General features: G+C 59.6%; 1 protein-coding gene across 2 annotated transcripts; it reads right to left on the bottom strand.

The window, feature by feature from the left end:
• Window positions 1-1261: 1261 nt before the first annotated feature.
• Window positions 1262-21710, bottom strand: NATD1 (N-acetyltransferase domain containing 1). 2 transcript variants are annotated; one of them, XM_036296329.1, is made up of 4 exons: window positions 15076-15754; window positions 14351-14980; window positions 6702-6820; window positions 1262-4675 (listed from the first exon to the last, which is right to left on the bottom strand). In XM_036296329.1, the coding sequence occupies exons 2-4, from the start codon at window positions 14436-14438 to the stop codon at window positions 4559-4561; spliced, it is 324 nt and encodes a 107-aa protein (XP_036152222.1). In that variant the 5' UTR covers window positions 14439-14980; window positions 15076-15754; the 3' UTR covers window positions 1262-4558. The 2 variants fall into 2 exon arrangements, with proteins under 2 accessions (XP_036152222.1, XP_036152221.1); XM_036296328.1 differs by lacking the exons at window positions 14351-14980; window positions 15076-15754 and adding an exon at window positions 21460-21710.
• Window positions 21711-21726: the final 16 nt, after the last annotated feature.

The raw sequence follows: 21726 nt of genomic DNA, 5'->3' as shown, positions 1-21726 counted from the left end.
GTGTTGGCAAACAGTGTCTTGCTTGCATGTATCTCTTCCTTACGCCTCACTACAAATGAAGGAACAACCAACACACACGGATGGATGTCTGGCTCATTCCCACCTCTTTCCCCTGGAGTCACAGCCTCTACGTCCCTGGTCTGTCCTTCGAGTTATTGCAAGTTTTGATTTTTACAAACACTTTGCCGCTGCATAACATGAGCCTCCCACTTTCCACTCTGCAATATCTATGTTCATGTTCCCTGTTGCCTAATCACTAAGCCAATCCTATGTACTTCAGGTTTTAAATTACAGACGCACCATACTTCAAGGTGTTAGTCCACTACCTGGTATGACAGATCCCAACATGTAGAATGCTGAAAACACGACAGATATGCAGTTCTTGCTCAATAACAAGCCAAAAGGAGAGTTAGTTGACAGGTTGGTTTTCTCCACGTAGCGACGCAGGGACCCGTGTTCTGTACAGCCGGCGAGTTTCCGGTCCCTGAAGCCTGGTCATCACGGCGCTCAGCACAGAAGGAGACAGATGGAGCCGTGGCGGCTTCCGCCTCACTCCCACGCACATGCCACCGGCTGGAACGCACTCAGACTCACCTGCTACGAGAGGCTGGTGGGTGCACTCTGTGTCCACAGTGGGAACAGACGAGCGGAGCGGCCTCTCACCACCAGGCTCTCCACCCTCTGGCCCGCCCACTGCTCCGGGCAAGGGCCCAGCAGCAGCCCCGGGACATGGCTTTGGGAAACACTTCTGTTCCTCCAGCTCTGTGTCATCGCAGCTGCGTGCATTTGCTAGTATTGGGGTCACCTCGCCTTCTTACTTGTGCTCTTCCCATCCTCCCAGCGGTTTCCACCGCCAGTCCCCATACTAGGCCCGTCCGAAGCACCTGCAGCAGTTTCCTTCCCGACTCCGCGCAGGCTGCCCTTCGAGCAAGAATGGCCTGAGACACGATCTTACACGCGGAAACCTGCGGTCAGCGACCCAGCCCGACTGGGCCAGTAACACCTCGCCTGCCGGGGAGATGGAGCTCTGGAGGGCCAGAGCCGGTGGCGACACGTTAGCCTCTCACCTATCTGATGAGCCTGAGCGAGGCGCTTCTCGAAGGTGGAGCTGGGAGGCTGCCCGGCTGCCCCTTGTCACTGTGGTGGGGACAATAAAGCCACAAAGCCCTGGGGGGGGGGGGGGCTTCTGGGACCACCCTGGAGTCGGCGGGAAAAAATACTAGACTCAGCTCCCGGCGGAAGGACAGAACCAGAGAGCGTCTCTGAGAGCCAGAAAAGAATCTGTTTAATATCCTGTAGCCATGAGAACGACACCACTGAAAACCACCCAGTATTGGGCCTGCGGGCTACAGTTCCGTGCCCTCATAGAAAACTTAGGGTGCTGATCTGGAGGAAGTGGGGCCCTGAGAACAGCAGAGGGGACATCTGGGTAGACATCAGCCAATCAGAGGCTTCTGCGCTGAGGACCAAGCGAGGGAATGGGTGGACGCTCCGTCAATCTCCCCATCACAGTGGCCTGGCACGCATCCACCTTCTCAGCATCCGCCGGGCATCCCTGTCAGCCACGGACCTTGCGGCTCCAGACAGAGCTCTTCCCAGCCTTCCCAGGGACCAGGGGAGGCGCAAGGACAGTGCACGGCCCACCCAGGCCGTCCTCGCGAGCAGACAGAGGGCACATTGTGTCATGGGGAGGGGGATGGGCACAGACCCTGCCCCTGCCCCCCAGCCTCCTGCGGCTACAGGGCCTGCCCCCTCATCTATCCGACAGGCCTGATGGCCTGGCCACTGTACTGCCCTCTTCTTCCTCCTGTGTTTGGGGGCAGCACGGTGACCCCCAGGCTGGGAACTGGGAGGAAAACATCCCACTCAGAAAGGAGTCCCCCCTCCCTGCACACCCCAACTGGGGATCCACCTGCAACTGGGTACGTGCTCTGACGGGGAACTGAACTGGTGACCTTGTAGTGCATGGGACGGTGCTCAACTAAGCCACACCGGCCAGGGCCCCCTCGATCCTGTTTTGAGGCCATTTGTGACGTTGCCCCCACAGGCCGGCATGGGCACCCCATCTCACTCCCCTGGACTAGAAGCCCCAAGAGAAGGCTTTGTAGGGGGAGAGAGACACGTCTAAGAGCAGCAGCTGATGTGAGGCCCTGTGACATCACCGCCTCTTCCAGGTGAGCCCCTTGCAGCCACTCTGCGGTGAAGGCATGGCCAGGCCTCAGATGGCCCTTCCCTCAGGTGGAGGAAGGGACAGGGCAGGGCCCTAGCTGGCGGTGAAGGGGGAGAAGGCACGGGAGCAAGGTGCCCCCCAGACCTTGGTGGCCCTGCTGTCTGGCTGAGACCGCGGCCACCCTGTGCGCACGCGCCGGCCGTCCCCGCCTGGACTGGAACGGCTGGGCTGCGAGCGAGGTCAGGGCAGCAGGGGGGAGGGGGGAGCCCCGTCCACCCCTCACACCTGCGGCTCCCACGCCTCGCCGTGCCTCAGCTTAGTCACTGTAAACCCAGGGCCACCCCACAGGCGGCCTGAGGCCAGCCCCGGCTCCCGCTGACACGCATGTCCGGCGCTCCGGTCAGGAGCTTAAAAAACAACGAAGGGGCCCAGGGCCTTGGCCAGACTCAGCCAGAGCGGGTCCTGAGGGGGGAAGGCACGTGAGTTACGACCTGTTTTGAAATCAAAGTGAGATGTGACGGAACCCGGGCCTGTGAGCGACCTGCTGGGAGGGGCTGGTGCTGCCCCGGACACAGCGAGGGCTCCCGGCCTCCTGGCTGGGCGGCGGAGGGGGGCGGGCTGGATGCCAGACACGTGGGGCAGCACCAGAGGCGGCCAGCCATGGCCACACCGGCCGTGCCGGCCGAGGGCTCTAGGCCGGGGCTGCCGTGTCCCCAGCCTGGAGAGCGTCAGGCTCTCGCTGCTGCCCGGGCCCGGCGGCCACACAGCACGGCCCGCAGCGGTCAGCGGCACTTTAAGGCAGCGGAGGCAAGGCGGCCACACCTGCAGGAACCGGGACAAGCTGTCCCTGGGCCAAGGCTACCCACTCTCACCCACCCCCCACCCTGAGCAGCTCCTGGTTCAATTAACGAGTTCTGTTTGCCTGCTGGCCCAGCATGGCACGTCACCTGCTGTTAGAACACAGGCTCAGGCTGGGACACAGTGCCCCTGGCCCCGCCCCACAGCCTGCCTGTCCTAGCCCCGCGTCGGGCATCCTCCCAGCACTGGGCCACCTCACCCACAGGCCACAGAGCGAGAGCACCAGCTCACTGAGCCGCCGGGCAGTTCCCATGACGAATCTGTACGTAAACTTGTGTGAGTGGGGCGGGAAGGAGGCAGAGAAAAGACCCGGCCGGTCTGTCCACTCTCAGGCCTGCCCCCCCTTCTTTAACTGTGCCAGGATGGGCTGCCCCAGCCTTGGGAGGACCCAGCAGCTGTGCCCACCCCCTGCTGGCCCATGACTCCCGGCGCAGGGGACAGGCGCTCCCCTGGCCCTCGCAGAGCACGCTGCAGAGTGGGGGGCACAGCCGGAAGGGGGTGCCCTCTGCCATTCCCAGGCTGCCTGGGGCCAGAGCGTGCACGTGCAGGTCACGGCCGTGCCCAACCCTGCTCCCCCGGAAGGTGCCCCGAGGCTGCGGCCCCGAAGGGAAGCCTCTGCAGAAAAGTGTCTTTCCTGGTGGTGAGGACGGCTTTGAGGACAGTTCACCTCCCTCCCACCTCTGCTCCACAGGGTCCCTTCTGAGGAAGCTCACCCAGGGCCCAGGACAGGGGGGAGGCCTGGGAGGTTTTGGAGCCCCTGGAGCTGCCCTGGCAACAGGCAGATGGAGAGGGCAGGGCAGCCACAGGGGGCGGGACCTCGGTTCCCGCAGAGCTGACAGACAAGGAGGCAAGGAGTTAGGGCACAGGGACCAGGGAGAGAACAGCTGGTGCTCCCCCCAGCCTCTCTGCCCGGCACACCGCCTGCCACTCAGCTTCCGTGCTGCGCGTGCTGTGTGCACACGTGAGCCTGAGCTAATGCCCAGGCCACCGTTCCCGGCCGCACACATCAGGGGGAACTGCCCCGGCCACCCCTGCCAGGCGGGCAGCTGGAGGAAGGCAGGCAGTGCTGACGGCAGCCGCAGCTGGCGCTGTGCCCTCGGAAGTTGGCACATAGTTTCTTATTGCTCCTCTCAACACTGGGAACACCCCCTCTGCAAATAGGACCGAGTGGCAGGGGTGGTGAGGGGGTGCCAATCACAGAGCAAGGAACACAAGGGGCGCAGCGGGCCACAGGATGCCTGTCCGCGTCCCAGTCCTGCCTACGGGCGGCACAGGCCGGCCCACAACAGGCCGTACGGTCTCCGAGAAGCCGCCAGGTCTGCAGGCAGGAGCAGCCGGGATGCAGCCCCAGGCCTCCCCTTGCCAGTCACCGGACCTGCCCATCCTCGGCCAGCCGCCTCCGGGGCGATGAGCGTCCTTACAAAACAGCTGAGTGGCCCACCGCCATGGGATCCAGGTTGCCTGAGAGCACACGGAGGCAGGGCCAGGGCGAGGAGAGGTCTGGCAGGGCGCACCTGCCCCCAGCCAGGGTCACGGCTGCAGGCGCTCCAGGTACTGCGGCAGCGGGTTCTCCTTGACGTACTTCTGGATGTACCAGCACGTGAGGTGGGCCTTCAGGTCCTCCTCCACCACGAAGTCCAGGGCAGCCTGCGCAGGCAGAGAGAGCGGTCAGTGCCCACCCTTGCTGCCACCACCCGCATGTCAGAGAGGGGGCTGGGAACTGTGGGGAAACTGCCTGGAGCACAGGCCACGGGGGGGAGGGAGCCAGGACTGGATGCTGAGCTCTTCCCGAAACGCCCGGAGTCGTCTCCGCCCAGCACAGCCCACAGCCAGGGCCACGTGGGCAGGGGCTGAGCCTGGAGGCCCGCCTGCTGCCTGTCTGGTCACCCAGCACGCCCCGGGCTGCTGTCCACAGCCCGCCCTCCCCCTTCAGGGCCCTCGGGCTTACCTGGCACCTGCCTGGCCACACCTGCCACTCTCTCTAAAAATCAGTGGGAAACATACCCTCGGGTGAGGGTTAGTAACCAGGAAAATGTTTGCTGAAACAAAGCCGAGGACAGTGTGGGCGGCCGGCTGTTCTGATGAAAAGCAGCAGCACTTACTTGGCCCTTTGACCTTCCGCCCCTGAGCGGCCTCTGTGTCCTCCACGCAGCCCACCCCTGACCCGGGTTACAGCCTCTCGTGACAGAAACCGGCTATCCTCCCATTTGCAGAAAAAAAGACTGGAAGCCCACGAAGGTGCCCGTCACAGTAAGTGCCCGTGGTCTGTGCCTCAGGCCCTGGCAGGCAGGGCTCTAGGGCAGCGGTTCTCAACCTGTGGGTCCCGACCCCTTTGGTGGTCAAACGACCCTTTCACAGGAGTCGCCTAAGACCATTGGAAAACACATATATAATTACATATTGTTTTTGTGATTAATCACTATGCTTTAATTATGTTCAATTGGTAACAATGAAAATACATCCTGCATATCAGATATTTACATGACGACGCATAACAGTAGCAACATTACAGTTATGAAGTAGCAACGAAAATAATTTTATGGTTGGGGGTCACCACAACATGAGGAACTGTATTAAAGGGTCACGGCATTAGGAAGGTTGAGAACCACTGCTCTAGGGGGGGAGAGGGCTCCACTCCCCGCTCCCCAGGTCAGTAAAGCTCAGTTTATTTTATTTATTTTTGTTAATCCTCACCCAAGGATACTTTTTCTATTAATTTTAGAGAGAGTGGAAGGGAGGGAGGGAGGGAGGAGGAGAGAGAGAGAAACCTCCAAATGAGAGACACATTGGTTGGTTGCCTCCCGTAAGCGCCCCAACCAGGGCCAGGGATAGAGCCTGCAACCCAGGTACACGCCCTTGGCAGGGAATCGAACCCACAACCCTTGGGTGGGCGGGCTGATAGTCTAACCACCGAGCACACTGGCCAGGGCTCTCAGTTCTTTCTGGGTCCCATGGAGGGTGGGAGAGGCAGAGGCCTGGGGGTGTGGGGCGGAGGGGGAGCCAGCCCAGGAGCAGCCTCAGGGCCACAAAAGGCTTCTCTGGTCCAGGCGCAAGTCCCCTGCAGTCAGACTGCTCTCCCCGCAGCTGGAGCTGGAGGTGCTTTGGGGAGAAGGGGGTGGGGCACCAGCCAATTTCCTTGAACATTCGTCACCCATTCATTCCGAGAGCGACGGAGCTCCTAGGACACACTGGACCCCAGGGACACAGCCATGAGCTCCTGATGCACAGCAGGGTCAGGGCCTGGACCGCAGCAGTGCAGAACCTGGGGCCTGGGCCCAGGACCACCGCCCCCCGCCCAGCCCCAGGAGCAGGGGGCCAGCAGACACGCTGCACCTCCCCGCCGCCTACCTCCCCACCCCCTCTGCCACTCCACACCCCCGGCTGCCCCACAGCCCCCTCCCTCACTACCCCACACTCCTCCTGCCGCCACCCACCCCACAGCCACCCTCCCCCCCCGCCCCACAGCCACCCGCCTCCCAGCCACCCCACAGCCACACACACAACCCGACCCACAGCCCCCCATCCCCCTCCACCCCACAGCCACCCCCCTTGCTGCCCCCTCCCCACACCCCTCGCCAACTCCCAGCTGCAGGCTGGCAGCAGGGTGGGACCCATCTGCACTTTGGCCAAGAAACAGGCTGAGGCCGGCCAGCGGGCCCACCACCTGCCCTACCTTGGCGAGGTGCTTGGCGATGCCGCGCCCGCGGTAGGCGTCGGGGACCTCGGTGTGCTGCAGGTCCACGGTCCGCTTGCCCACGTACTCGTAGAGCAGGACGGCCCGATCGTGACATCCTGCAGGGGAGGGTAGACGCATGAGCGTGGCAGCTGGAGTGGAGAGAAGGCGTCGGAGCCAGGCTGCTGGAGCTGGAGCCTCAATAACCTCTCTGTGCCTCAGTTTCCCCATCCATAGAATGGGGACATAATAAAACACCCCTCATAGGGTTGTTTGGAGACTAAAGAGTCATCTTGTAAAATGCTAGGACAACACCCAGAATACTCCAGGCCACCATGAGTCGTCGTTATTCTGTCTCAGCATCCCAGGACCCCCAGAGCCCCCAGCCCAGCCATCTGTGTCCCCACCTGCACTCCCTCCAGAGGGTCTGCAGGCCCAGGCCCAGCACTGGGTGCACTGCAGGACTTGCCAAACCCCCACTAAACCAGAGCCCGAAGAGACAGGAGAGCAGACGAGACACACAGCAGGACTTCTCGCCAGGCCCAGAGAAGGTCAAGGTGTGGCACTGGCATCCACAGGGAAGTGACGCTGGCACATAAGACGGAGCAAACAGGCCTTTGTGCCTCGCAGTCTTGCCAAGCCTGAAGCTCACCAGCCCACCCCAGAGTCCCACTGGGAAACATTTAACAGGGGCTCCTCCAGCCAAAGTCTATTCCCATCTGTCTCTCTGTGCATCCATCCAAACATCCACCCACCCATCCATCCATCCATCCAACCACATCCATCCATCCACCCATCATCCATCCACCCACCCATCCATCCATCCATCCAACCACATCCACCCATCCAACCACATCCACCCATCCATCCATCCATCCACCCATCATCCATCCATCCAACCACATCCACCCATCCATCTATCATCCATCCATCTATCCATCCATCATCCATCCATCTACCCATCCATCCATCCATCCATCCAACCACATCCATCCATCCACCCATCATCCATCCATCTATCCATCCATCCAACCACATCCACCCATCCATCCATCCACCCACCCATCCATCTAACCACATCCATCCATCCACCCATCATCCATCCATCTATCCATCCATCATCCATTCATCCAACCACATCCATCCATCCATCCATCCATCCATCATCCATCCATCCACCCATCAGCAATCCATCTATCCATCCATCATCCATTCATCCAACCACATCCACCCATCCATCCATCCATCCAACCACATCCATCCATCCATCCATCTATCCATCCATCCATCTATCCATCCATCATCCATCCATCCATCATCCATCCATCTATCCATCCATCCATCATCCATCCATCCAACCACATCCATCCATCAATCCATCCATCCATCCATCCATCCATCCATCCAACCATATCCATCCATCCATCCATCCATCATCCATCCATCCAACCACATCCATCCATCCACCCATCACCCATCCATCTACCCATCATCCATCCATCTATCTATCCATCATCCATCCATCCATCTGCTCATCATCCATCCATCTGCTCATCATCCATCCATCTAACCATATCCATCCATCCATCCATCCATCCATCCATCATCCATCCAACCACATCCACCCATCCATCCATCCAACCACATCCACCCATCCATCCATCCAACCACATCCACCCATCCATCCATCCATCCATCCTCACATCCATCCATCCATCCATCCATCCATCCATCCATCCATCATCCATCCATCCAACCATATCCATCCATCCATCCATCCATCCATCCATCATCCATCCAACCACATCCACCCATCCATCCATCCAACCACATCCACCCATCCATCCATCCAACCACATCCACCCATCCATCCATCCATCCATCCATCCATCCATCCATCCTCACATCCATCCATCCATCCATCCATCCATCCATCCATCCATCATCCATCCATCCAACCATATCCATCCATCCATCATCCATCCATCCAACCATATCCATCCATCCATCATCCACCCATCTCCCCTCTGCCTGCCCATCTACTTACCCAGCCCCCATCCACCCATCTGTGCACACACCCACCCACCAGGCTCGTTTAACAACTGTTTGCTGAGCCCTAGGTGCGGTGTCAGGTGCTGAGGGCACAGCAATAAGCAGCCAGATAAGAGGCCTGTGCTGGTGGACACACGGGAAGAGGAAACAGAGCAGAGAAGCAGGCAGGGGGGTGGAGAGGAGGCAGGAGAAAGAGGAGCGGGCCATGTGCTGTCTGGGGAGCAGTGTCCCAGGCTGAGAGAAGCCAGTGCAAAGGCCCTGAGGCAGGAGTGGGCAAGCGAGAGGGTGGAGGAGATGAGGGGAGGGCAGGGGTGATGGGGGAGGGGGCCCGTAGAGCCTCGCAACCACCATGAGCTGGGAGCCACGGAGGGTGCTTGGCAGAGGAGGGACAGGAGGTGTCCGTATCTCGTGATCCTCCTCTGGCTGCTATGAGAAGAGGGGCGTGGCGGCCGCATAGTCCAGGTGAGCAATGTGGGTGCTGATGGCCGAGTGTGGGGAGAACAAGTAGCTGAGTACAGCGCCACGGTCTGCCTTCAGGGAGCTGTGATGGATGAAGGAACTGAGCTGATCAGGGGACAGAGGGCCATTTCGCCAGAGGTGCAGGGAAGGACGAGAAGAGGGCACAGCCAGTGCGAGGGCCCTGAGATCAGAACACACAGTTTGCTGTCCATAAAGGAAAACATGTCAATGTCAAGTGTGATTATGAAAAGCAAATTGTATTTCATGTGTTTTTCACTTTAAAGCCCCATAATTTGCTCCCTGCTGCCTGGGCCGGGGCCTGCGATGTCACCAACAGAAGCCTGAAGGCTGAGGGCGCAGCGAACTGCGTGCGGGAACACGGCCGCCCCGTCAGGGGTGGCGCTCAGGCCACCGCCCTGTGTGCAGATGCAGACTCAGACCCACACCCCACGGCGAGCCAGGCGAAGGGGAGCCCAGGCCTCAGACCAGTCTCTGTTCTGCCTCCTGCCTCCAGGCCTTTCCCAAGGCAGTTTCTTCTGCCTGGAATACCTTCCCCTTAACGGTCCAGCCGAGGGTGGCCCTAGGGGCCCTGCATCCCCTCCTCAGGCCTGACGGCTGCTCTGGTGGGCGGGCCCAGCTCTGGCCCCACTGCCGCCTGCCCTGGCCGTGCATTGGGACTCTGGTCTCGGCTCCCACACCTGCTGGGTAACTCAACACACCCAGAACAGGACCACAGGGGCCAGCGGAGGGAGCGGCCTGCGTGCCGCCCTGGCCATTTAATTACCCCAACGCATCAGGGCCTACATGCCAGGCAGGGTTCAGCGTTGGGTAAAGAAAACCGACCAGACGCTCCCTCCTGGAGGGAGACAGGAAGTCGTCTCATTATAAACAAGACCGATCTGGGGGACAAGTGAGAGATGGACGCAGCCGAGGAGGGGAGGGTGCACAGGGCAGGCCTCTCCTAAGCACAGACCTGAGGGGCAAGGAACACAAAAGCACACGTGGGGGTGAGCAGGCCAGGTGCCGAGAACAGCCGCGCACAGGCCCTGAGGCACACGGCGCAAGAAGCACTGGGAGGCCAGCAGGGTGGCTGGAACGAGTGGGGAGCGTGGGAGTAAGCCACACTGGAGGCTCTGGGCCAAATCACGGGGGGCCTTGCGAGCCACTGGAAAGATCTCGGCTTCTCACCACTGCCAGCCCTCAAGAGGGAGGTGGCGGGTCCTCACGCCTTGGAAGTTTGCTCGTCTCCCTGTTCATCGCCTGCCCGTTCCCTCCATCAATATCCTTGAAGTGGCCACTGGGCCATGGATGGAACAGATCCCCAAATGGCCTGGGGCTGCCCCCCATCCTGGTTCATCAGCTCCTGCTGGTCCCCAGTGCCCAGGCCAGGGAAGACGCTCAAGGGAGATGTGTCCTATAAACTACGCTGTTCTCTCTCTGCCAGACACTCTAGGGCAGTGATGGCGAATCTATGACACGCGAACTCATTGTTTTGATTTTTCTTTGTTAAATGGTATTTAAATATATAAAATAAATATCAAAAATATAAGTCTTTGTTTTACTATGGTTGCAAATATCAAAAAGTTTCTGTATGTGACACAGCACCAGAGTTAAGTTAGGGTTTTTTAAAATGCTGACACGCCGAGCTCAAAAGGTTCGCCATCACTGCTCTCGGGGTTCGAGGCTGACCTGTGGCCCCTCCCCAGAGCCTGGGCCTGCACCTTCAGAGACAGCAGGTGCCATAGCTGCAGCTCACAGGCGAGGCCTGGCAGGAGACAGGCCCGTGCTCAGCTCCTTGCACACACGAAGCCTCATGAAACCCTTACAAACGGGCAGGACTCTCAGAGCCCTGCTCACAGATGGGACGCGGAGGCTCGGAGGCAGTCACACTCGTGACGCATGGACTTGGCTGGCGACGGGCAAAGCTCTTCTGCCTGAAAGAGAGACGAGCGCCGGGCACAGCTGTGCGTGAGGGAAGCATGTGCGACGGGGGCCCCTCCACACCGGCTGGGCACACCGTGCTGGCGCAGCCCGAGCCCCTGGTCTGTGACCTGGCAACTGTGTCTTAGAGTCCCAACTACCCACACCAACATGGCCAGAGTGCCCCTCCTTTTCCCTTAAACCTGCTTGGAGAGCCCCAGAAAATGGCGAAGCCCTGTGGCTCAGGTCAAGATCCGGGGGACCTCCTTGCCTTGTCTTTCTCGCAGACTCTGAGCTGATCCTGAGACAAGTCCATGGGTACAACTTTCAAAACATGCTGAGACTCTGGCCACTGCTACTCACACCTCCGCGGGCACCTCTGCCTCCACCAGGGAAGCCGAGTCAGACCCCATTTGTCCTCTGCTCAGGGCTCTGGTCCAGCCACCCCGGCCTCCTGGCTGTCCTCACACCCCCGCTCTCCACCCTCAGCCTGTCAGGTGGCTCCCTCTGCCTGGCCTCCCTCCTCCAAGGGCAGGAGTGGAGAAGACTTGTTTGTGACTTTGCCAACAGGTCAGTCCGAGGCTTAACCCTATATCGGCTCCCCACAGATGGCCGTGGAAGAGACCTTCTTTCTGCCAAGGGCCACTGGGACATTTGTAACATCATTGGAGGGCCATACAAAATTTAGCCCTCAAAAATTAGCTTGCCAGCCCAGCCAGCAGGGCTCAGTGGTTGAAGGACGACCTATGAACCAGGAGGTCACGGTTTGGTTCCCGGACAGGGCGCACATCCAGGTTGCAGGCTTGATCCCCAGTGTGGGGCATGCAGGAGGCAGCCGATCCATGATTCTCTCTCATCATTGATGTTTCTCTCCCTCCCTCCCTCCCTCCCTCTTCCTCTCTGAAATCAATAAAAATATATTTTAAAAAATGTAGCCTGCTGTATTTGGTCAGACTCACCCTAACGCCTTGGCAGGGCCAGGCACATGATTTCAGGGGCCTTAGTGCACAGGGCCTGCTGTTCCCCCCACTGCCTAGTGCCTCCCAGGGCTGGCTCCTCCTTGTGACCCAAGATGGCCCAATGTCCCCTCCCAGAGGTCCCCTGCCCCCAGCAGAGGCCAGGGCAGGGCTGTGTGCCTGGGTACTCGCCCTCTGCCATAGGCGTGCGGGCAGCTGGGCCCAGGGCACCACTCTCTCTGCTGACAGCACTGTGGGCAGAGCCCGGGCAGGGCTGGGTTCTGTGAGCGATGGACACTAACTAGCAAAGGAGGCCACAGGAACGAGTCCAAGGCAGGGGAAGGCCTGGGTCCGTCCACGCTCTGCCAGGTGACGGACAGTTCCAACACCTCATGCCCAAGGTCTCACCTGTCCCGGGACCATCGGTCCGTCCCTCCTGGGCCCGAGAGTCACACTGCAACCACAGTCTGCAGTGGTTTTGAGAAAAGTTAAAGCTACTCAGGTCATAAGAGACCCTACCCTTGGCCTCTACCCCAGGACCCTTCGCCGGCCCCAACCCCAGGGCCAACAGCCCCAAGAAGTTATCAGGGAAGGTGGTCACTGAGAACTCTTGCCCCTGCAGGCGGGGAGGAGGAGAGGGTTCTGGGGGGAGACGTGGGGTCTGTGCAGAGGGCCAGGCAGCCGCCACCTCCACGGCCATCTGCGGGGAGCCAATATAGGGTTAAGCCTCGGACTGACCTGTTGGCAAAGCCACAAACAAGTCTTCTTCTGAGTCTTAAACAACCCAATCCGAGAGGTGGCTGCTGATTTACATGCACTGTCATTTAAAAAATAAAAAAGAGGGAATTTGCCGGAAGCCGGTCCATCCTTGCTGCTTGACAGTCGCTGCAAGGAAGAAACATCTGCACAGCATGTTTCAAGGGACCTGGCGTATATGGCATACTGTTCTTAATATGTTTGCTCCCCTTCTTAGCACTATGTGTTCTAACCAGGGTCACCTCTGCGAGAAAGGTTGTTTCCCCAGGTGGGGATTTTCCCCTGGAGTTAGGGATTAACAGGACTAAGGAAGGGAATAAATCAGTAAAAGCCCTTAACTAAGTGCCAGGCGGGTAATTAATCACTTTAACTACGAACAATCACACTTAAGCTACATAATCTTTACTTAGGATAATCTCCTTCAGTTACTTCCTTGTAGCTTAACAGAACAGGAGAGTAGTGACCTTGGAATGGAGATAACAAACACCCTAACCTTTGGAAGAGAATGGATAGGACTAACATCAACTGGTATAAATACAGAGGTAACAGGAGAATAAAGAGAACCTGGCTAGAGAACCTGGCTATGCCGATCAACTGAACTCTGCCTGTGTCCTTCCTTCTTCGCCGACTCTGTCCACACCTTCGGGAACCCCTGGACCTGCTGGTGCTGGACCCCAACACATCTCAGTGCTGAGAGGTGGCCGGCAGGTCAGCATGCCCACTGGACAGATGGGAGAGTAGGCAGGGCTTCTGTTCCCTCTGGGAGTGAGAAGGCTGAGCAGCACGAGTAGGTACAGGAGCAGGGAGCAGACCCCGGGAACACCCGGCTGGCATGTGGGGCTTCTCCACACGCAGAGCCTGGTTGGGGAGGGGCCACAGGGTGGTGGCTCAGAGGTTAGGCAGAGGGGGCTGTGGCTTGGGAAAACTCCGGGGACCAGCCAACACAGCGGGGAAGCACATGAAGGCAGACCCTGGGTTACCCAGAAGAGCTACTGGTTGGTCCTCTTGCCACACCAGGCACCTCCCTGGCTCTGCATGGGCGGCCCCAGGGGCTATCACGGTGCTATGAGCCCAGGGCTTCCTGGGGCAGCCGCATGGCTCACGCAGGGACCTGGTCTCCAGGGATCTGAACGCACCAGCTGTGGGGGCAGAGGGAGGCCAGAGGCAGCCGACCCTGTGACCTCTGACTTCCCATCTGCAAGTGGGGTGGGAGGCCGTGGGAGCTCCAGGATTCTAGGGCCACAAATGAACCTTCCTTTTAGTTTCCAAAGCAGAGATTTATTTACTGAGAATGATTTAGTTTCTACATAAAAACCACCAGCTGCTCCTCATTGGGTCTTTCACACACATCAATTGTGGGGTCCCCTAGTCACCTTCACACCTACAGCACACAGCTCTTGTTGATGCCAGGAAGGACACTGAGGCAGCGAAGGGTTTCGGGGGTTGGCATGGGGGGGCTCGGGGTCTCCCCTGGAGAGAATACACGTGGAGGCAGTTTCTCAGCACCTTGCTGACCAGCTGTGTCAGGCCAGAACGCGCCCCGTGGGCTGGCGACGTTTCTGTTCGTCGTGGTGGCACCGTGGCTCTCCCTCATTCTTCCACGGGCTGGGGCTTTGTACCTCAGTAACAGCTCAGCTGCAGACACTGTTGTAGTAATTATCTTGGTGAATACGATGTCAAGAACCAAGAAAAGGCCCTACGACGGATAACACAGTCCGTTGTAACTTTCTGCCTTCACCCGTCTCTCTCGAGTTTGCACTTCCAGCCACTCCCGCGTTCACTAGTGTCCGCACTAAAATCCCGCCGTCACCGCTGCTGCGATCACACGCCTTGCAGCCGAAGCACGCTCTCCTTGGATTCCCTGCTCCCTCGAGTGGAAGCCGCTGTTTGGTGTACAAACATTAAGTTCAGAGGTGAAGTGGTCCAAAGGGGCGGGACTTGGTGAAGACGGTCCATGTTACATGTTGTGAACCATCGTTCGGATGAGAGAATGTCCGTGTTCCCTCCAACCTCCTTCCAGTCATGGTTTTTGGAAATATGGGCGATTCAAGTAAAGGATCGGATGACCAGTCATCTCTCCATCTGGCTTCTTCCTTAGTCCCTTCAACATAATTAAACGGAGAAACTTCTCTGTATCTGTATAAGCAACGTGTCCACGGTGAGGAGCTAGCAGAGGTTCGAGAGTAACAGACTGAAAAACTCTTTATCAAAGAATGAGTTGGTTACTTCACCTCCACTGTGTGGTCTCCACACTGAACAGGCGCTGAAATGTCTGCCTCGGCTCCAAGGCGGCGGAGCGTCTCCTGCCCGTTCTCCCAGCGTCAGCGGCCGGCCCGCAGTCCTCTCTGCCTCGGCGCTGCCGGGCTCACCGCTCTCCCGGCAGCGCCGCCTTCCAGCGAGACACGGTCACCGGCCGGCCGGTCGCAGGGTCTGCACAGAGCTCGCTCACACGTTCTCTGCCGCGACACATCTTTTTGAACCCTCCCCATAATGAAAGACGGATGGAAGGATTAGATGGATTGCTCGTCCCATTTCTGGAAATACTGATGGACGAGTAGAGAAAAAGACACAAGTTAACTTGTGACCAGTCAACAATGCTGCGGGTTCCATTTACGGTCAGGGTGCAGATGGGAGGCAACCAATTGATGTTTCTCTCTCCTATCAATGTTTTTCTCTCTCTCCCTCTCCCTTCCTCTCTCTAAAGTCAATAAAAACACATCCCTAGGTGAGGATTAAGAAAAAGGCACTGCCCTAGCTCGATCCCCAGTTGGGCACGTGCCCGGGGCAGCTCCTTCTCGGGTGCAGAAGCAGCCGATCGGTGCTCCACTCTCACATCGATGTTTCTTTCTCTCTCTTCTCCCTTCTCCTCTCACTAAAAATAAAATTTTTAAAATGTAGCCGAAACCGGTTTGGCTCAGTGGATAGAGCGTCGGCCTGCGGACTGAAAGGTCCCAGGTTCGATTCCGGTCAGGGGCATGTACCTGGGTTGCGGGCACATCCCCAGTAGGAGATGTGCAGGAGGCAGCTGATCGATGTTTCTCTCTCATCGATGTTTCTAACTCTCTATCTCTCTCCCTTCCTCTCTGTAAAAAAATCAATAAAATATATTTAAAAAAATAATAATAATAAAATAAAATAAAATGTATATATTTTTAAAAAGTGCTGTTTGAAAAACGACAGAAGGAAAAGGCGGGTCTATAACAACAGACATGAGGCTGGGCTGAGCAATCACAGAACAGTTTGTTTTTAAAAAAACTCCCACAATAGGGATCTTGTGTAATTTCAAATCAAACTCCTCATGGTCCTTAAAATACCCAAAACATCGTTAGAAGGACACACACTTATTTTTAAAGCGAGGAGTATGACACGCTCCCCGGGCTATGCTCCGTGTGGGGGAACAAAAAGCACCGGCTGACTTTCACCACAAGCAGAGGTAGGCCCGCCCGCACCGTCGTGAAGTCCAAAGGTGATTTCGAACAGGATGGCTGTCTCCTGCCCCATCAGGACTGGCCCAGAAAATGACTTTTAAAACCCAGGGCTGTCCCCTGCAGCCTTCGGCCAGGGTGGCCTGCGGCATGATTCACAAGGATTCGGGTTTGCCTGTGTCTGCGAGTGCCCGGGTGTGCCCGCTGCTGGGCACACCTACACCTCCTAGCCGAGCTGGGCGTTCTTCTTGGTGCACATCTCATGGATGACGTCAGGGTGGCTGTGCAGCTGACCAGGAAGAGAGCACCTTCTCTGGGAACCAGGAACACTCCTCCGCCTGCCCTGCCCTGGAGAGCACCTCAGGAAGCTGGCCTGGCAGGTGCGCACACAGTGCTGCCTGGAGGACCTGCTGCTGGTCCAGCGGGCACTTCCCAGGGCCTCCCGCAGGCTGTGGTGGCAGGGACGCGGAGATGGTGGGCGCTCCTCGCCTGTGCCCGTGCAGATGCTCTGATGGAGGCGGATGACGTGGAGGCCTCCTCAGCCGGGTCTGCGCACGCAGTCCCTGCTGGTGCCACTCTGTTCCATGCGCTTCCTTCTCCGCCTCCAGGAGACTGAGGCCCGGGACTTGGCCGGCGGGTGTCACACACAGCTCTGATCTTCCTGACGTGGCCCTTCCGTCTGCCTTGAGGGGGTGGACCCTGGGGGACCCAGGCGACTGCAGAAGGGTGGCCAGTGGACACCGCCTCAAGGAAGGGCCAGCAGCTTGTGTGTGTCGCAGTTCAGCAGGTGCTCAGCCAGCGGTGCCATTTTCGGGTCAAGGCCTGCGGTGCTGCCCTGGCCAGTGCCACTGGCATTCACACAGAGCACCTTCCCGCCCCCGCCCCCGGTCAGCACTGCGACTGACTCTACCGCTGCCACAGACTCTGGGGACAGCAGCATCAGACCCTCCCTGAAGCAAGTGGGGCGCTCAGCCCTGGTGGCAAGGGGAGAGGGAAGGCCAGAGAAAGGGACATCCAGGGTGGGCACGGTTGTGGCTTAGCTGCCTACAGGCTGGGCACCCTGCTTTCCCCACTATGAAGTGGTGACACACAAGCTAGCGTTTCCGAACCTGGACTTGAGGGCTGACTAGCCTGAGTCGAGCATCCTCTCACAGCCCGTGCCAGCAAGACCTCGCCAGGCCTCCTTCAGAACTGCCTGCAGGGGCCATTCCTGCCCCTCTGCCCGCACTGCCCGGCCCAGTGCAGGGCCCAGCTCCCTGCTGTCCCGCCGCCCCACAGCCAGGGGAGCCTGGAACTGCCCTGCTGCCCCGCCCCACAGCCAGGGGAGCGGCCCGCTGGGCACCCGCCTCACTCAGAGTCACAGCAAGGCCTCACACCACCTGCCCCAGGGCCTCCTGGCAACATCGACATGACCCACCGCTGCCCGAGGCAGGCAGGCAGGCTCCACGGGCCTCGGCCCGGCTGCTCCTTTCACTCCAAAGTTTTTCCCACTCGAACCCTCGCTTCTGCTTGGTCTTGACTTCAACGCCACCTTCCCAGGGAAGCCTCCTGAGCACCCGATTCTGAACAGAGCCCTTCCTCGCCCTCCTGCCCTGCCTCCTTCTCAGGGCCTGGTTCCTGGGCAGCTTCCGGGGGTGGGGGGGTGGGGGTGGGGGGGGTGCTGCCTGCTGTCCTCGAGACGCCAGCCCCATGCGTCCCTGACACCTAGCACAGGGCCTGGCACACTCCAGCCACTCCATAAGGACCAGACCCTAACCCTTCTCCCTCCAAGGGGCCCCGGGCAAGTCAGTGTCCTCGTTCGTGAAACAGAAGAGCCATGTGTCCGCACCCACCAACAGGTAGAGGGTGAGTTAGAGCCTCTGTACCGGGCCACCTAGAGCACAGCTGCTCAGCCCCTTCCCTCACCAAGCTGGCAGGAAGCTCAGCAGCCAGCGCTGCCAGAGGGGGCCCACCAGCCCGGGAGCCAAGGCCACTGACCTCTCAGCCTGTGTTCACATCTCTCTACAGCAGTGGTTCTCCACCATGGCTGCACATGAGGATCACCTGGGAATCTTTAAAATCCTGATTTCTGGGCCTCATCCTCCGGAAATTCTGTTTCTTTGTTACTAATGTTGTGGCCCCACCCCATCACAAAGAAACAGAATTTCCGGAGGATGAGGCCCGGAAATCAGGATTTTAAAAAGATTCCCAGATGATTCTCATGTGCAGCCCAGGTGGAGAACCACTGCTCTACAGGCAGTCAGCTGGCTCAGGGCGGCCGAGACGCTGCTACACACTAACCCTCCCCGCTGAGGCAGGGCGGCCCCAGACACAGATGACTCCGCTCTCACCCCCGCCCCCCCCCCCCCCCCCCCCCGCACCTCCCATCCACGCCAGGCGGACCAGGCCGGGCTGCAGAGCCTGGCGTGCAGGCGGAAGGAGGACAGACAGTCTCACACTGCACCCTGGGGTGGCTGGGGTCCCTGGAACACTTTATAGTTAGCTGTCGGGGCAGCAGGTTCCAGAGGTGGGCACGCTTAGAAACATGGCTGGGCACGTCTAGCTGTGACCACAGCCAGCTCTGGGGGCCCGAGTGAGGGGGGCGGGGTCTCCTTTGGCGGGACTCATCAGGAAGAAGGAAAACCCCCAACAGCCTTCTCTCCTTTGTCCCTGTGAGCATACAGCACCGCCTGAGCACCAGGGGAACCGGAGCCTCCCTGGACCCTCAGAAAAGAGGATTTGAAAAGCCAGAGGCCCCTCTTAGGACAGGATCTCAAGGTCTGGGCTATGCCTACTGAGTTCTAGTCTTGCTGCATGTTAACATGTCGCACAGTAGTCTGCAGGCCAGCTGTAAACTGGATGAGTTTGACAGGAACTCAACTTCAAAAACATAAAAGCAGCCAACTGCAAAGAAGAAATCAAGCATGACCAAGTAGTGTATAGACGCGGAGGCAGAGCTCCAGATACAATCTCCTCTCTCTCCTACTTGCTGCAAGTGAATAAAACCACCCTGCGAGAATGGGCCGCGCCGCCCTGCAGCAAGAGGACCAGGCCCTGGCCAGGCACCACCGCCGCGGGAGGACTGGCTTCCACGTGCAAAGAACAGTGTTTGAGTTCTGGCTCTGGCACTTCGTGATGCTGGAAAGTCTCTCCTGCCCTGGTGTCTAAGCCTCAGTTTACTCATCCATAATATGGGATTGTTACCATCGTGACTAGCTAGTTCACATTAATAACTAGAGGCTGGGTGCGGTGGGGTTCCTTGGCCTGGTCTGCAGCTCTCTGACATCCCCCAAGGGGTCCCGGATCGCAGGCCAGGCGGAGGGACCCTGATTGGGCCAGCCGGCTGGGGAGGGACCGTGGGAGGGCTCCAGGGCATGTCCAGCCGGTCTAGCCCAGCCGGACTCCAGTAAGTAGCAAGCCAATCTACCGGTTGAAGCGTCTGCCCCCTGGTGGTCAGTATGCATCACAGCTACCAGTTGAACGGTCCAACAGTCGAATGGTCGCTTAGGCGTTTATATATATAGACAGGAAGAAAGCAAAGAGAGACACGGACGCATGTGCAGTGAAGTCAGGGTGAGGCAGGGAAGATGCCTGCCTGTCAGTCTAGCCTGGGGAGCCATGGACTGGCTGGGAGGGTGGAGCCCATGGCAAGTTTGAGAAATCTTTGGTTAAAATCCCCAGAAAATGACACTTTCTCTCTCTCGCCACTTTATGCTCCTATTCTTTCTTGTTCCATGACCCACACTCGCCTGCCACGTGGCCCTAGAAGCGGCATGGCCCATGGCTCTGTGGGGCCCACACCATGGACAGCAGCTGGAACATGAGCTAAGCCCGAAGATGCGTCTGCACTGGGCTTCAACGTGGAGCGGACACCCGGGCAGTGGCTTTCATCCTCGCTCAGCCGAAGACAAGATGGGACTTTTCCCACGGCGGGGCAGGAGGTGGGACCAATAAAGCTTTCCTCCACACCTCATCCTCCGGGGGCCTCAGCAAGTTCCTGTTCCCACAGCACCCTGAGAGCTCCACTGCCCCCCCCCCCCAGCACTCCGAGAGCTCCACTGCCCCCGCAGCAGGTGGGCACATGGAGGCTACCCCAGCAATAACAGGGTGCTGCTGCCCCACATTGCACGGATGTGCTAGGGCCTGGCTCAAAGGGAGGGGAGGGTGTCTCGGGAATGTCCCTGCCCCAGCTCCCAGCCCCTCCTGATGCGTCCAAGTGCAGGTTGGAGGTGTCCAGTTCCAGGAGTCACACTGGGCAGGACCCTGTTCCAGTGCTGCCCCAATTCACTGCCTGATCTCAGGCAGCCCCCCCTTTCCTGGGCCTCTGCCTTCCCTTCTCAGGAATGGGCACAGTGGCCGCTGAAGGCCCTTTCAGCGTGGACCTTGCCACAGCGGCCCAGCTGGTAAGGAGAAAAAGTTATAAAAGCAAAAGGGATGGGATGCAGGGAGTTTATGGTCCTTCATTTCACAATCTACTTTTCACCCCCAGAACTCTCAGGAGGAGGGTGTGGAGGAACCTCCCTTCCCGGGAAAGCAAGGCTTGCCTGTGCTTTCTGGTCTCAAAAGTAAGCACAGTCCGTTGTTCGCACTTGCTATGCGCTGCGCAGCACTCACCCCAGCACTCAGCACTCACCCGGGGTGTGCGCGGCCCCTCCCACGGCGGGAGGGAGAACCGGGGCAGCAGAGGCGGCCTGGGGTCCGAGAGGGTCACAAACCCCCCACCGCCTTCCTGGGGAGAAGCAGCCCTCCATCTGCCCAGAGGAGCCTTCCCACGCCGCTCGGGGCAGCAAAGCGAAGGCTCCCGGGGCAGCCAGAAGCTACTGAACGCCCGGGGCGCGGGAGGTCCCACCGACCCGCTTTCCAGGACCTCAGACGGCGGCCTCGGGGAACACCGGAAAGCAGTCCGGCCCGAGCAGGTGCGCGTTCCCAGGGCCGCGGCCGGGGCTGTCCCGCGGGGACGCGCCTCTCCCCACAGCCCGCCCCGTCCCGCCCCGTCCCGCCCCGCCCGGGGTCGGCCACGCCCCCACCCGGCCCGGAGCAGCAGCCCCGGCGGCGTCCGGAGCGCCGGGCGGAACCTCCGCCCCCGAGGTCGCCCCGCGGCGCGCGCTCGCGACGCCGCCCCCGGGCCGTGGGCCGGGCCGCGCCGGGCAGGGTGGCTTCCGCGGGTCCGTCCCTCGCAGACAAAGGGCGGGACAACCCGGCACGCGTTACCGTTGAGCCGGACGGTGAACTGGCGGCGCCGACGGTCGTGCTCCACGCGGATGGGGCAGCCCGGCTCCTGCGCGCCCGGCACGGCGGCCGGCGAGTGCGCCATCCGCGACGGGACGAGGCCGCTGGCCCCGGGCAGCGTGGCTCCGAGGCCGGGCGCGGGGGCAGTGCGCGGGCCGAGGGGCGGGGCGCGGCGGCGGCGCGGGGAGGCCGGGACCCGCACCGGAGACCGCGGCGGCGGCGCCGACACTGACACTCGGACGCGGCCGA

Source organism: Myotis myotis, unplaced genomic scaffold (assembly GCF_014108235.1).
Source record: "Myotis myotis isolate mMyoMyo1 unplaced genomic scaffold, mMyoMyo1.p scaffold_m19_p_29, whole genome shotgun sequence".
Classification (NCBI taxonomy): domain Eukaryota; kingdom Metazoa; phylum Chordata; class Mammalia; order Chiroptera; family Vespertilionidae; genus Myotis; species Myotis myotis.
The sequence above is the reverse complement of the archived record's forward strand: the minus strand, read 5'-3'. Positions and strand labels throughout refer to the sequence as shown.

Excerpts from the sequence above, each read along its gene's own strand:
- NATD1 (XM_036296328.1), bottom strand. The coding sequence starts at position 21,562 with ATGGCGCACTCGCCGGCCGCCGTGCCGGGCGCGCAGGAGCCGGGCTGC. Across the intron at positions 6,821-21,459 it reads GTTCACCGTCCGGCTCAACG|GATGTCACGATCGGGCCGTC; the intron begins GTAACGCGTGCC and ends CCTCCCCTGCAG. Across the intron at positions 4,676-6,701 it reads TCGCCAAGCACCTCGCCAAG|GCTGCCCTGGACTTCGTGGT; the intron begins GTAGGGCAGGTG and ends CTGCCTGCGCAG.